This window comes from Coccinella septempunctata, chromosome 1 (assembly GCF_907165205.1).
Source record: "Coccinella septempunctata chromosome 1, icCocSept1.1, whole genome shotgun sequence".
Classification (NCBI taxonomy): domain Eukaryota; kingdom Metazoa; phylum Arthropoda; class Insecta; order Coleoptera; family Coccinellidae; genus Coccinella; species Coccinella septempunctata.
The window spans coordinates 61,541,252-61,556,519 of record NC_058189.1 but is presented as its reverse complement, the minus strand read 5'-3'; the positions used below and the strand labels follow the sequence as shown (position 1 = coordinate 61,556,519).

Genomic DNA, 15,268 nt, shown 5'->3' with positions numbered 1-15,268 from the left:
CATGTAAAACAGCGCCACAAATTTGTTATAAAAAAAAATTACACGGTACATACTCGAAAGTTTCAGATTAAGATATATTCAGTTCATTACAGTGTAGGTACAGGGTGGGCAACATTCGTTGTCTACTGAGGAGTATCTCGAGAACTATAGCAGCTAGAAGAAAATGGATTACTCTTTTTCGGCGAAACAAAGAATGGTAAAACCGCAGCCACCTACGATACTTACAAATCTGAAACTTGAACTTTCTACAGGCACTCTCTTACTGATGAGCTCAAAATATTTTTTCATTTCGAATCATTAGGTGAACTTTCATTTTTTTAAATGCAAACTTTTATAGAATTTGTTATCTTTGAATTGGAAAAAAATCTTTTGTCAGTAGATTCTACGTATGAAAGTGCCTAAGAAGGTTCAAGTTTCAGATCTGTAACTTCAAAAACAAAGAAGTTATGAGAACTTTTCGGAGTCGTCAAAATCTCAATTTTTGTTTATAACTTGAAATCTACAAATGATAGGCCGATTCTGTTTCCAGATTTGGATTAGTCATGAAAAAGGAGCTCGAGAATATGCCTTTCATTTTTTTTAGCTGCTATAGTTCTCGAGATCCCCTCAGTAGACAACGAATTTTGCCCACCCTGTATATTCTGAAAGTCTGACACTTTGAACGTGACGAAAGGAGATCTGTACGTAGCCTGGACATTCCCGAGCGAGTTGGACTTTTTTTATAATGCGAAAGAAATGGTACAAATATAATTGGGCAGTTTTCACAAGCCGAGGAAGCAAAAATGTGAATAAAAATCACAAAAAACAGTTTTTTTGAAATAATTTCCTTTATGAGCCTCACATCATTTTTGCCTTCATTATGAAAGTTGTATATTATGAGATTTTACCCGAAGCAATTTTTCCTACGTTCAACCATCCTTGAGATAGAGGGGAATGAGTTCGAGGTGCTCGGCTATATTTTCCAAAACGGTATTTAAAAATGTGATAAGCTCGAATATGTCCATTTGACTATGTATTATTTTTTTTTATATTTTTGACGCCCCTACGATCTTATCTTGACGATACACTAAATCTCCATAACACGCGACGCTAGTGTTTCCAATTATTCACACATTTAACAGCGTGGGCTGGCCCTGCTACAGAAAAATTTGTTGCACAGTTGTGAAGAGCACAAAAAGGTACTTGTCGATATCTAACGGTAAGACTAGGAATAGGAAACATAGTTTCAACTTAATGTCCTCAAATATTTTTTTTCTTTCGGAAAGGTTGTTTTATTTATTGGATAAAAAATAATTGGAAATTTTTGTACATCCGGCAATAGAGGGATAAATTACTGTATCCTACACCGGCGCGAGATATTTGAAACTAAAAAAAATTTTCTCTTTGACCTCTCTTCACAATTTGATATTTCTTGAAAGCAACGAAAAATTTGTTATTTTTTCATCAGTTGGCTCTTTAGCATCGAAACAAAGCATAATTGAAACAGCAAAAATCCGTTTCAAGAGAATCGTCTACTATAATTACCATGGTTGCTAACAAACGTTGAAGACAGTGATAATAACGGCAATAACTTAATGTAATACTTATTATATACATTATAAGAATAATTTATGCAATAAATACCTACTGACTCTTATATGTACTACACGTTAGGTGAAAATATATTTATGACTAGGCTCACTCTCGGTTCTGACTAGATACTCTGTTATTGTATTTTTTCATTCTTAAAATTATCCTGACTTCTTTTACGCAATTTCTGAATGAATATGTCATGAGTGTGCCTCATGTGCTTCAACAATATGTAGCCATGTTTGAATCTTTTAGAGCACATCTGACACGAAAACGAGGGGCTTTGACCGCAGTCAAACCGTAGATGTCTGCCAAGTGTTTTCTTCTGAAGGTAAGTCTTCTGACATCTGGAGCAGCCGTAGCGTACCCCATGGTTGAACACTTTGAGATTGCTGTACTCCTCAAAAGTAGCAGCATAGAGAACAAGATCTGCAACATTTTCGATACCACTCAATTTTTTTATTACCAATTCTGGTAGTTAATGGCACACTTACAACAAAGGATGCATTACATTTCTCTTGCAAGCAGGAGCACGAAAAACAATTGTATGAAGCAGCTATTGTGGATCGGGAGCTTCTCACTATGAAAACTTGCATGCCAAAACATAACTGAAAACTGGTGACTTTTGAACTAGGTTGCAAAACATCAAATTATTCATTGGGTTCACTAGGTACACTTCTACACGGTAGGAGACGGAAAGGGGTCAAATTGAAAGTCGATTATTGAACAAATACCTTCATTTAATAATATTGAGTCCTTAAAATTGGTTCCTATTTTATGTGCAATCAAAACTGTGGATTATATGAAAATAATATCCTGTTGTTCAGGAATGTACAAAACTTTAATTTGAAGATTTTTTAGCAGCATGCAGACAATTGAAAACTATCTTCAAAAATTCAATTATGTAATTCGTGAAATAGAAGAAAGCTCGATCGTATTCTGAGTATTTTTGAATATCGCACAAAGTGTAACTAAAATGTTCTTAAAAAAAATTCTAGGGAACCACGACTTCCCACATAATTTCAGTACTTATAAACTGTTATAAGCTAATCAACTGTCAATATCACTGAATATGTTACTGAATTTTTCGCATACTCTTCGATCGATAAAATTTTAAAATTCTCTATAAAAAAACAATTTCAAAACAACGGAAATTTTTAGTCACCCTTGTAGAGGTTTCCAAAACTCTGAAAATCGTATAATTTAGACTATTATTTGTACATTTTTATCGAATATAGGCCTCTCCTATTGACAAACCCGTTCTGAAGTAATAATGATAATGGAAATATCCTTTTGTGTAACAGAGCCTGAAAATTTTTCAGAACGATGTTGTAAATGAATTGATGTGGCTGATTCTTGAAAATTCATGGAATGCAGGAAACTCATTCTAGAGAAAATCATGTTATTGAGTATTTTGAACCATGTTTTTCTGACTTTAATTTTACCAATACCAAAAGAATATTTGGAATTTCCCCCATTTTTTTTAACCCTTTCAATCTTCTCAAACCATCATGGATATTTGAGTCTTCTTTCGATATTCATATAAAAAGATACTTCTGAACAAAATAAAAAAAATATTGAAAAAATATAGGACCCTAAAAATATGAATAAAACCCGCTATTGCAACGGTTGTTAAAAAAATATTTTCGATGTGCTGATAATTCCTTGCCTATCCGAAAGAGATTCAGAAACAAAAACTATGTGGTGTAGAAAGAGCCACAAACTTGAGAGAAAATAGAGATTCATCACTACTTCAAACAATAAAACAAAAAAATTTGATACAAGGTCCTCCAGTTAAGTCGTAAATAAAATGTTATGTTAACTTTGGTATCACTTTCAACCGACATTGGAAAAAACTTCCAGGCCATTTTTCCCCAAATTCTTCATCAACCCGTATTTTGTTTCTGAAAATTATAGAGAAATTGTTGGGTACACTGATACAGATTATTAAGGCTAGAGACGTCTAATTGGGGTGGTCTGTCTGGTTGGGGAAGTGAGGGCAAGAATTTGTTCCAGTCCGTGTGAGTTTGGATGTGACGTTGCATGTGCTGCTTCTTCTTGAATCCTTTTTGGCATATGGGGCAAAAATAAGAGGGACCCTTTCCACATTCTTCTCTAATATGATTGCACAAATTCGTTTTATGCTTATAGCTTCGACCACACCTTTCGCATACGAATCTTTGGAAATTGTGGCCTAAAAACAATGACAATCAATGCGATGTTCCTAAATCGTAGAGTGCGGCTGAGGAGTTTTTCTGGTGCTAAGTACCCATTACAAGAATTTTTAATATACTGTTGTACATCCCCACCAACGATGTTCGTTTCAATTGCAGCTCAACTAATTTAAGGGTTGATTCGTAATTTTTCGTACCCTTAAAAATGAAATACACTTCTCCATCTAGAATTAATCCCTTTTTCTCTTGATATCAGTCATTTTCATTCACCAGATATTGAAGATACAAAGATACGTTGGGGCGGACACATTTAAAAAAGAACTTTTTTTATTGCAAATGGCCCCTAGAATGACTGTGCAATTAAGCCTGAAATAACTTGCACTCTATCTATGGCCGTTACAGGTCACCTAAAATTAAACAAAATCGGTCAAAGTTTCAACCCCCTGAATTTTTTAATCTCAGAATCCCAAAATCGAAACCATAACTGAATATGGTACACAGTAGTTTTATGATATGTGAAATCTCTTAGTGCTACCTATTTTAGCCATGGACCCTCTTGAAATGCTTTTCCCTGGGCCACAATGTTTATGGAACCACTAAAGGTTGACAGCGTTTTTAATTTCCTCTAAAATTGTTTAAGTTGTTTAAGTTCATTCAATTGAAAAACTTTCTCGTCTTTAGAAGGACTGAACATTCATCGTTTATCTGAATTTTTAGAAAATCATTGTTGCCGAGCCCATTCAATTGAAAAACTTTCTTGTCTCTTGCAATTTCTCATGCAACGCAAGATTTTTGGGAAAAATCTAACATTTGATCGATAAAACCTCGACCCGCCACATTTTTGGTTTTCTCAAAATTCTTGCGTTGCATTAAAAAATTGCAAGAGAAAAAAAAGTTTCTCAATTGGAAGGGCTCTCCAACGTTTTAACAATTAATTATGTTAATTTTTAGTGTTTGCAAGGTCATCCGAGGCCTAGTGAAAACTGACTTGGCCAAAATAGGTGGCCCTTATGAGCTTTCGCATATCATTATACTCCCGATGTGAACCAAATGCAGTGATTTTCGTATGAGATATAAAGAAAAGGCTATTTTTAGGGGCGAAATTAAGGGGGCTGTAAATGCGGATGGGGGGGCCTCCTGGCAAAAATCAAGAAAGAGGTCTCCTAATTTTGTCTCTTTAAGCTGTGACCGTTTTAATTTCGGGACATTGGCATGATCCCCTAGGAAGAGATTGGCATTATAAGGTAAAATAATGAATAATTAGGTATATTCTTTGGATGATATTCCCCTAGCTTGGAAAACGCCCAGAGCCCCTTGCATTACTGCTGAATCAACGTTACAATAATGTAAAAAAAAAAAGGAAAAAATCCTAAAATGTTTTCTTTTGCAACAAGCACTACAAACAAATCTACCTTCTTCAACTTTAATAAATATTCTTTGCTACAACTCGTGTGTATTTGCAAACTTCAACATGTATTAATAGCTAGTAATAAATAGTACAAATCAAATTAAAATTCTTTATTGCTTTTAATGATACACAGCTTGAATTATGCTCTATTACTTGACTGAAATCTAATTTGGAACAAAGTGACCTTTATTTTTTTACTCATCACGGATTTCAAATTTGAATGATACCCAAAACGGACATTCATGCAACTTGACAAATTCTTTGTTCTCATTCGCGGTTTATTGGGTGCAAAGTGCTGTTAGGGCTCAGCTTTTGTACAATTGAAATCAAGAAAAAACTCCAGGGGTTCATCCTCCTTGTGATTCTTAAAATAACGAATTGTGCTTTTTTCAGCCCATTTATGGGAACAATTTCAATGTAAACTTCGAAAATTCCCCAACTTAAAATAACAAAAAACTATAATTATACGCATATAATACGTATAGTAGGTACTGAGAACTTCTCCTTTGATAATTTGCACCTAAAAAATCCAGCTTGCGATTATAAATGCCATCTATTCCTGGATTATTTTCGTCATTTCTCTCTTCTGTACATTCTGAGTAGTAGGAGAACCTATATTTTAGAATAGCTTCATAACACTGTCGTAAAAAAATACTGATAAATATACGCATTAAAATTCTTCGGCTGCAGTCAGGAAATTTTCTAATAAAATAAAAATTATGAATGTATATGAAATTTCATAGAATGTAAGCGGAATAAAAACTAGACTCCCTTTTTAAGAACAACCTTGCATTGTGAGCTTCTCGGGTATCAAAAAACGAGAAAAGTCAAAAAATTTGATCAATATACATTTTGACAAAAAACACTTTCTTGTCCATAGTAAAAAATCAGCGAAATATAAAAATTTACCAAAATTTTATGATACTGACCAAATTTTCAGACCTGAAGATGAGTCAAAAAATTCGTTCTAAACATCAATTTACCAATTTTCACCCAAGAAACTTTCAACACAGGAACGAAATCCCAAATATTTGAAGCTCAAAAGTTTCCATCCTCGTTAAGATGAGGGACTTGACCTTTTGTTCAAATTTTTTTTTTCTTGCCCAGAACTGAAAGGAATTGAGAACATCGGCAAGATATATTGATGAAAACCTTGCGCAAAAAAGGTTAATACCATCATCTATGTGAATTTAGTAAGAAAAGTGTTACTTATTATCGCCAAACATTAATTTATATTTAGACCAAGGAATGTACAGAATGAAATAAAATACACATCAAACTTCTCGATAGTCCCTAATAAGAGTTTTCCAAGTATGATTATCATCCATCAAGCCCCCTAATTTCTCCGGAACAGAATGATTACATACTTACCTTATACTCTTTCTTTCTTTCTCTCTCTCTCTTCCTCAGAGTTGCCTATAATAGCAGTGAAAATCTATCGATTATGCATAAAATTCAGTTCCTTTCGTTAAAAATTTTAATTCTACATCATCCTACTAAATAACTTTACCAGATACAGACATTATACAATGGTTTCCAAAAATAACCGACTAAATTTATAAATACTGACTTATATCCGACTAGATACGTAATTAATTTTCCTCACAGAATTATGGCACCGTCTGGAAGATTTAATCTTAATCCTTTTTTAAATGATTGATTTTGACAAAGCGAAGGTAAGAATTCCAGAATTCTCAAATAAAATTTGTGGTTACTTTACTGCCAAGTCCAAATGAATTGAAGGAAAATCTGTATTCTATTGATCGTCTCTCAGTTAGGGATACTTTGGCTATACTTATTCTTACTTTTTAACTTTGGAAAAAAAAAGTTATGATTTTGAAATCATTCTTATGAATCTAAAGAAACTCGTCTAGTTCTGAATACAGTTATGCTATCGTTGAATTTTGGCATACTTTTATGTTTATTTTCCAAGTGCCTTTTCAAATTTGATTGCTGATGAAATTTTCGGAAGCAGTACGAGCACTGGAAACGTGCTTGTTTGCCGCACTCGTAAACCATGTGCCGACGCATGTTTCCTCGATGCTTGTACAGCTTACCACAGTTGCCACAAGGAAAGCCACGTGTGAAGTCGACGTCATTTTGGGCATGAAACCATTTGTCTCCTGGAAATAAGGAGTTCTATACTAGTGCCAATTCTATCTCAACTTCACAGGTCGCTTACTTTTTAAATGGCCTTCTAATTTTCTGGAAACGGGAAGAGACAAAAGCAACATTTCAAAAATCTGCATTTTATTCAATCATTGTTTTACATTTTCTTTTATTTATTTCACGTTGGCCAACGGTGCTGCAACGAGAGATCTGCAACAAGAGAGAGAAGGATCATATAAATACCATCTAAACTGCGTTTTGTTGAATGAATGACTCAAGAGAAGTCGAATTCTTCGATATGAACCAGTTTGACAATTATTGAGTAACTCACTTATTAATACTTCAAATTTTCGTCGCAACTTGTCCAGAACTTCAAGAGAAGAACTGTCTAAAAATGTTTCGAAATCTTGAAGTATTTAACCAAATATTAACTCAAGTACAATCGAGAATTCAACTTCAACCTAATCTTTTCGACAGAGGGAAATTCAACTAGATATCTTTTGTTTCGAAACGATCAATGCTAGAAGTGACAAATCAAAGAATGAACTAGCACCAAAATATAGTGGAGAACAATCATATCGTTGGATTAAGGTTGATTCATATCTACCAAATACATTATGAACATGAGAAAGAAGAGGATCCACTCGAAAATGTTTGGATTCTCGAGGGAGCTTCTACTTCTTCGGTTCAATAGCAGCAATCCAGAGGCGGAGGTTAGCACATTATAGGACCGAATTCCTACTTTCTCTGCGATATTTCTGGCCAGTACGACAAGTCGCCTTAAACACGAATACGCATCCCGAAAAATCCACGACAGTATTTTCCATAGATGCCTCGTTTTGTACTGATAGATATGAATCAACTTCTGCCAGTCCAAACACCAACAGTCGAATCTTTAGAACTTGCATACGAAGAACTAGAGAAACAGCAGTAGGTTTAGAACTGGCCTAACGAAATAAGATTGTTAAATGTTCATTAATTTATTTATATTCACTTCAAATGATCGAATATTTTTCGAAACGAAAAGATTTCGGGAGGAATATAGCCTCTAGACAACACACAATAAGACAAAATGAATCCGGAAAAGTTCAGTTCACGAAAGAAGTGTCTTTTCTGAAGTTCAACAGACTATAATATATACTAACCTCTTTTTGGCTGTCAGGCCACGTCCACCAATTCCGATGCTGGCTGCTGGGCTCCATTCCATCCCTGGGGCTGTCTGTCATCGCAATGCATTGTTTGATAAAGGGATAAGGGAATTGGGAGAAATGATTAATGACAAAATGAAATTTACCACCGGTGGATTTAGAAAATAATGAAATGAAATTCGAATAGTCCCACCTCCACTCCCAACCCAATTTTTCATTGGTCGACGGAAAATAATTCCAATACACCAATGAAAAATCGGGTCCACTATTCGAAAAACCAAGCTTCGCTCAGTCCGACAGTTTCCCATCGGGGGAAAACATCAGAAATAAGCAATTTGAAGCAAAGTTGATAAAAATCAGTTCTAGCGATCGATTTTTCACACTACGCGGCACTTGCACTAGTCCCTAATGAGCAAGAGCTTTCTGATGGTTGCGAAGTACGTCTCTCCTGGAGAACCTCCGATGACAAACACCGCATTCGAATTGCTTAGCAACGCCACATTCGTACTTAAGATGACGTTCAAGTGTCGATGGCACGGAGTAAATTCGACCACACCTAGGACATACGAGAGATGGAAAGCCATCTGCAACAAACCAGTCGTCGAAAAAATGGAAAACCAACAATCAACATAATCGTCACGTTTCAAGATTATACCAATGCACACACACAAAATTATATGCTGCAGAAGTAAATCGCGATACATCATCGACGATAAAATTATGTCGTCGACGACATACCGCAACTCCTAAAAAACATGCTGTCATTCTAGAACACTGCACGTACAAAAATATGGCATGCAACATTCAAGAAGTGACAAGCTGTTTCAGAGAGATTTGAAACGTGAATCCTGTCAGTTGTTGGCCCCCTAGAATCACTGTACTTCGTTCGAGGAAGAATGTTGAAAAACAGATCAAATTTGAAATCAAATTCGATCTTAAAAATTGCTGATGAATAGAACGCGAAATTCCAAAGTATTTTGCAATAGTAGAACGGTGTAACACGTAGAAAATAAGCTGAACCTATCAAGAAATACGAAAGATTGGAATAATTATGAAATGTCAGAATTATTCCCCAGCAAAAAACGTTATCAATAAACTCGAAATTGTCTTCGGAGTAGTCAATTATAACGTATGTCAATTCATCGTTGAATTTCCCTCCAAACCAGTAACGATAAAAAAATATCGTTACAAGGGAGGAGGAAAAAAATCAACGTCAAAATAATCGATGATTACAATCGCAGTCAGCAAAAAAAGTCAAGAAACTGTCTAGACTTCTGCGCGCATCATACTTACCTGGAAATAAAATAGTTTCAGAGTTCATATGTTCCGACCAAAACATTTCGAGAGACAGATCACTTGTAGAGGTGCTTCCTTGAAAACATTACATTGAAAATATCAAGGTAATAGAAGGAAACATCCACAAATGTCGCAATTCTCAAAATGTGAGGCGAGTTTGAAAAAAAATCGGCACATCTCACGAATCAAAATCGACCCGCTACAAAAATATAAATTATTATTGAAGCAGGACGATCCATGAGAGGCCTAGAAAAATTTGAGGGGATCTCATAAAATTTTACGAGATCCAAAAGTCCTCGATTGAAGACGACTCGAGGAATTTTGATAAACACCAAAATTCCAAAATCGATTCACATGCAACCACATCACATCTATCCCGCCCAAAATTTTTCTCATTCCATGTAAACACATGCAACTAGAGCACACCGATGTAGGTTATTCAAGGGAAAAACCTCCATTTTGAAAACTCCATGTCTGCAAATCTGCAGAGATGGAGGAAATACATTTCGAAACAAAATAGTTAAATACTAAAATAAGTATGTAACCAGGAAATAAAACTGTACAATATGAAATGAAAGCATGCACAGTTGAATTAGTGTTAGACCCGAAAAATTGGAAGGTACATGAAATAGAAGGCCAACATTATTTGGAGGAATGTATACCTAACAATTTCATCTACAGTTAATGGAATGAACTTCCGAATGTTTGTCTACAATTATCAACTTACGCATTACCTAAATATCTAATAAATTGATAATTCAAATCTACCAGAAAAACATTCGGATTCGACAAGATACTCAATTGCTAGATTTACTTCCTACAGAACCCAACACAACAACACTTACAACGGTATGGCAAAATTTTTTCTGACTTCAAATTATCGAATAAAATAAAACAATGTAACAAGCGGGAGTAACTCAACACCGAGACCTCAGTCTCCGATCGTTCAAGACTTCGAATGTTTGCCAGAAGTGTCTGGAAATTATCGACAATGAGTGATCATTGAAATTCTGAAAGGCAGTAAGGGGCAACATTCGAGTCCATACCAGTTCTCCCCCTTCTTACCTTAAAAGTGCTGAAACCTGCCTAGTGCGTTAGGTAATCCTAAAAAAGTGATTGTAACGCGTGTCATATCATTGAATTATTAAAATTTTGAATTTCCCATAAATCGAAAAAAAAAGGCTCAATTTTCAATAAGAATTCGTTGAAATTTTGTAAATACGTTCGAAACTGAAAAATTGAGTCTTAAAATTCAACATAAATGTTATAAACGACCAATTTCTTGAGTGAGTAGTCTCATTTCAATCAGAATTTCTAAATTAAATACTATGTATCTAGGGAATGATATGAAATCAATCGAACTATGAGTCGAAAAGAATTAGCAACACTAATCAAGATTTCCACTTTTTCTTCGTTGGAGGGAGAAAGGTTTTGCGGAAATTCAACAAATACTACATAGAAATAAGCTATGGACAAAAGCAAATAGGTGAACTAAAGCTAAGTTAACTAAAAACCAAAGCCACAACTAAAATAAATCAGAGACTGAAACTCAAGGTGTATTAATTTTGCCATACCATTGTAAATGCAAAAAAAAAGAAACCCATTTGATTGCCTGTTGGAGAATGTTTCGAGTGATCACAAAAAAAAATTCAACAATCTGAATTGCACTGATTGAAAAAAAACGTACGCCAACAGAGAAACAGATGGGTTTATAAATGAATAAAAAATCTTACCTTGTGAATCTCGATGCGCACCAACGGCCTCTTGTGCCGCTAAGAACACTTCATCTTGACTTTGATTACCTAGGTGCCAAGAACCAAAACCTGGAAAAGCGATAAAACCATAAGTTAACAAAAAAAAAAAAAAATAACGAAAAAAAAATCAATCAAGAGTCCCAACGTTGATTCAAATAATTCGATATTGAAACTAAAGTTTCATTAAAATCAAAAAGGGATCAATGTGCAACTTGAAACAACCAAGAATCTTATTAGAGTTCAACATATAATAAAACAGATTGTTCTAATAGAAAAAGTTTTTCTAGTATAACAAATCCGAGTTCATATACATTGACTCGATCAAAAAGATTCCAAACCACCAACCCAAGTGTTGCAGCTAATTTAACAAACTACAAACACATCTTGGGCTAAAATGGTGAAAGCTTTTCAAGTTCCAGTCGATCTGCAAGGAGCATGAACCTCAGCAGCACTCAAATTGTCAAAATTGTGGGTTACCATGGAGAGGCAGGTTCTATGAAATGCATTGGCTGCCACACATAACCAATGGGAACCAACGATTTTGACAATTCTTTGACAGACTTATTTTTAATTCAATATTGGGACAAATGATTGTTGAAATGAAAAACCTGCTTTCGAAATTCCTCAACTGAAGGACCTCACTATTCAGAAACATAAGATGTCCAGGAAATTTTTGACATTAAAGTTATGAAGAAAATTGGTCTAATTTTCTGATGGATATAGGTTTGTACTTCACACTTTTCAATATAACATATATTTTATTGAACTCAAACGGTGGGTTGCAACGTTAATCAAAAACCAATTCAGAATGTCAGATTCCCAAAAAAGTTCATCGCTTTAGACAATTCCACCTTGCAATCACAGGTATAACGGTGGTATAAAAAATTGAGAACTGCTCAATTTCCAAACAACCATCAGTCATACCTATCGATTTCAAATACACCAGAACTGAAGAGAAATGAAAAATATCATCTCTCAACAGAAGAGCTCTTCAATAAACGCTTCATAAAGGCCAAAATGAAAACCTAGTGTCTAAATAGAAACTAGAAAACATATTTTAGCCATCATACTGAAGCAAGAAGGAGAACTCAATTTTTAATTCCGGTGTAAATCTCCGATGGAAAACTGCCAAAATCAAACACTGAATGAACAATCGCATCAATACAAAAGTTCACTCAATATTTAGAACCAATTTGGGAAAACTAAATCACTGAAATAATTTCCGATAAGTCACAACACACTTCAATGATATAAATATCGGTTCTGAAGTACTGAGTTGATATCTCAAAACTCAATTCATGACAAATGTCACAAATTATCAGTAAGTTCTTTGACCTCATCTCCAAAAACTCTCAGAACCGAAAGAATTACTAGTAAAAGTTAAAAATGTGAAGCACAACCTCCCGATTACTTATTCAAAAAATCAGAGTGAAAATTTAATAAACGGTTTATTCCACAAACTGACAGATATCACCAACAGACAAGCAATTTTAACGAAAAAAAATTTAAACACGAACTTAGCTAGTACGATGACGCGATTTCCTAGTATTATAATTCATTTTAATGTTAAGTCTTTTAAGGTAATGTTGTAAAGTAGTCCTTTTAATTTTGAAATCTATAGATGCTTGAGTGACCGAAAGTCCTAGGTTTAAAATCGAGTGAAGAGCCATCTCTACAGCAGGTTTCGAATATTTCCGCAAAGGCAATCCTTCAGTAAGAGGTTCGATGTTATATTGTGAAGCTTGACCATGCCAACCCATGTCTTGTGGAAAGAAGTTGTGTTGTCTTCCAGAATAATCTAAAAACAACACAGCTCCTTAGTATTCCACTCGACAGGATACGGCACCTAAGAAAAGTGCTATCAACAGTCCAAAACAACCAGCAATGTTGTGTTCTGGAATATCGACAGTTGTGAAAAAAATTTGCTAGGATCTCACCTTGGCTTGATCCCTCACCCATGTTGCCATGACTTGGCCCAGCCCCGTCACCCATATGCTCCATATTACTCATATCATCATCATCTAACGTCAAATCTTCAATACTGTCCTCATTCATTTCCTCAACATATTCAGACTTTGGTTCTAGCATCAGTTCTGTATGTGTTTCTATTTTTTCTTTGATAGGAACTTGAGGGATCATTTCGTCACTTGGTTTATGCCTAAGAATAATTTCAGATTTGGTTTCTAAAGGTTCAGGCACATCGGCAGCTAACTTGGAAGGGGCAGGTAACGGAATGTTTTGGGCGGTAGGTCCATGATTACTATGTGACTCTGAAGAATTTGAATGAACGTCATGATTATCCAAATCTTCACTCTTCCGCCTTATACGTTTTTTCTTCCTTGGCCCAGGTGACTGCGACCCTTCCCTACTATCATCTCTCGTCCGTTGTTCTATCGTTAGGCCTTGTACTTTTGGTATCGTTGAGGCTGGCTGAGGACTTTTAGGTTGTATGGGGGCTGCTGGTTTAACATCGCCCCCTTTTCTATTGTCTGAAAGGCCTTTTATTTGTAAAGATTCTGCTGCCTTTAATAATGCTCCTAATTGATCTTGTGATATGTTCACTTCTCCTCTGTACATATAGTCCATCATGGCTTTAAGTTCTTGGAATTTAACGTCTTTGAGTATAAGTATTGGATGTTTGTCATAGTGTTTGGACAATAATGACTGAAACAACAAAAACAATCGATTATTTATTTAATAAGATTCGATTTGAAAAAAATGTATTTCCTAAACTTCAAGTTCTTTTCTAAACTAGAAAAATAAAATATTTGTATCATTCACTATATGCTTACCTCAAAATATGGGCTGCAGGCGGATAAGACTACTTTGTGTGCGTTGAGATATTTTCCCTCCGCAGCCAAGGTACAATCAACCAGAGTTCCACTTTCTAGTAAGGTATCAAAAACAGATACCAATGTGGATTGATGATTATTCCACCGTAAACAAAACTGCTGATCGTCTTCCATGGTTATCTGTAAGTTTAAATACTGCGATGAAAAAACATTCAAAGACGCTTGGCCATATTTCGATCAATAATTATGATGATCAATACCGAACAGTACAACTCCCTAAAGTCCGACGGTACTATTGGCCCAGAGAAGCTTCATTGAATACGTCATCAAGTAGTGGGGGAATGGAAAGCAAGTCGTGCTGATGAACAGCAATGGCCGCTTTTCCGACCATAATGGAAAAAATGGCGAGGCATCAACGAAAAATTCCAAAATTTCGAACAAAATACCAATTATTACAGCAAAATTTTGATTAAAGAGCGAGTAATTGAGTAGTACACGCAAAAATTTTCCGAACGAATTTTCCAATAACGAAAAACATGAATAAAAAGCTTGAGGGAAATGAAGCTTCCCAACGAACCCGAAATTTGTTAAAACTAATCTTCAACCGCACTATATCAAGTTTTAGAAATATTAATAATAATAAAAATGATTTACCTATTTGGCACACTTAAACTAAATATCACAATTTTAAATCCAGTATGTTCCTACTTTTCACATAGAAACAGATATACATATATGCTTTGTGTAGCAGTCGCGGTGTTTGACTAAAAGCTGCCGTCCACAAGGTTACGTTTCCACTGCAGAATGAATCGCTGGAGACCTGCAACGCTAATATCAGCGGCACATCGGTTGCGCATTGAACATTTGCGCATCGACGCTGATCAGCGGACCAATGGGAAAGCAAGCTTTTGGCCATTGTGAGGAAAGCAAGCAAGCTCAAGCATTGTTCTGCGTTACAGGTCGTCCGGTGATTCTTTTCGGCGAGGCAAAGTTTACGAGAAAGAGAATGGCGAAAATT

General features: G+C 35.2%; 2 protein-coding genes and 1 long non-coding RNA gene across 13 annotated transcripts in view; 1 reads left to right on the top strand and 2 right to left on the bottom strand.

Annotated features, from left to right (window-relative positions):
- LOC123309087 (longitudinals lacking protein, isoforms A/B/D/L) overlaps positions 1 to 15,063 on the bottom strand; it is a 286,345-nt gene extending 271,282 nt beyond the window's left edge. For all 11 annotated transcript variants that reach the window (XM_044891989.1, XM_044892024.1, XM_044891998.1 and 8 more), the window contains exons 1-4: positions 14,905 to 15,063; positions 14,251 to 14,430; positions 13,396 to 14,122; positions 11,438 to 11,527 (exon numbers count right to left, since the gene is read on the bottom strand). In XM_044891989.1, the coding sequence (XP_044747924.1) occupies positions 11,438 to 11,527; positions 13,396 to 14,122; positions 14,251 to 14,424 (991 nt within the window). In that variant the 5' untranslated portion in view covers positions 14,425 to 14,430; positions 14,905 to 15,063. The remainder of the gene's footprint in view (positions 1 to 11,437; positions 11,528 to 13,395; positions 14,123 to 14,250; positions 14,431 to 14,904) is intronic.
- The window catches only part of LOC123309063 (protein tramtrack, alpha isoform), a 592,303-nt gene that overhangs the window by 520,657 nt on the left and 56,378 nt on the right, over positions 1 to 15,268 (top strand). The gene's annotated exons all lie outside the window — the stretch shown is intronic.
- Positions 7,132 to 11,431, bottom strand: LOC123309211. The gene is made up of 3 exons (XR_006537243.1): positions 8,406 to 11,431; positions 7,334 to 7,470; positions 7,132 to 7,274 (listed from the first exon to the last, which is right to left on the bottom strand). It is a non-coding gene; the product is annotated as an uncharacterized LOC123309211 (long non-coding RNA).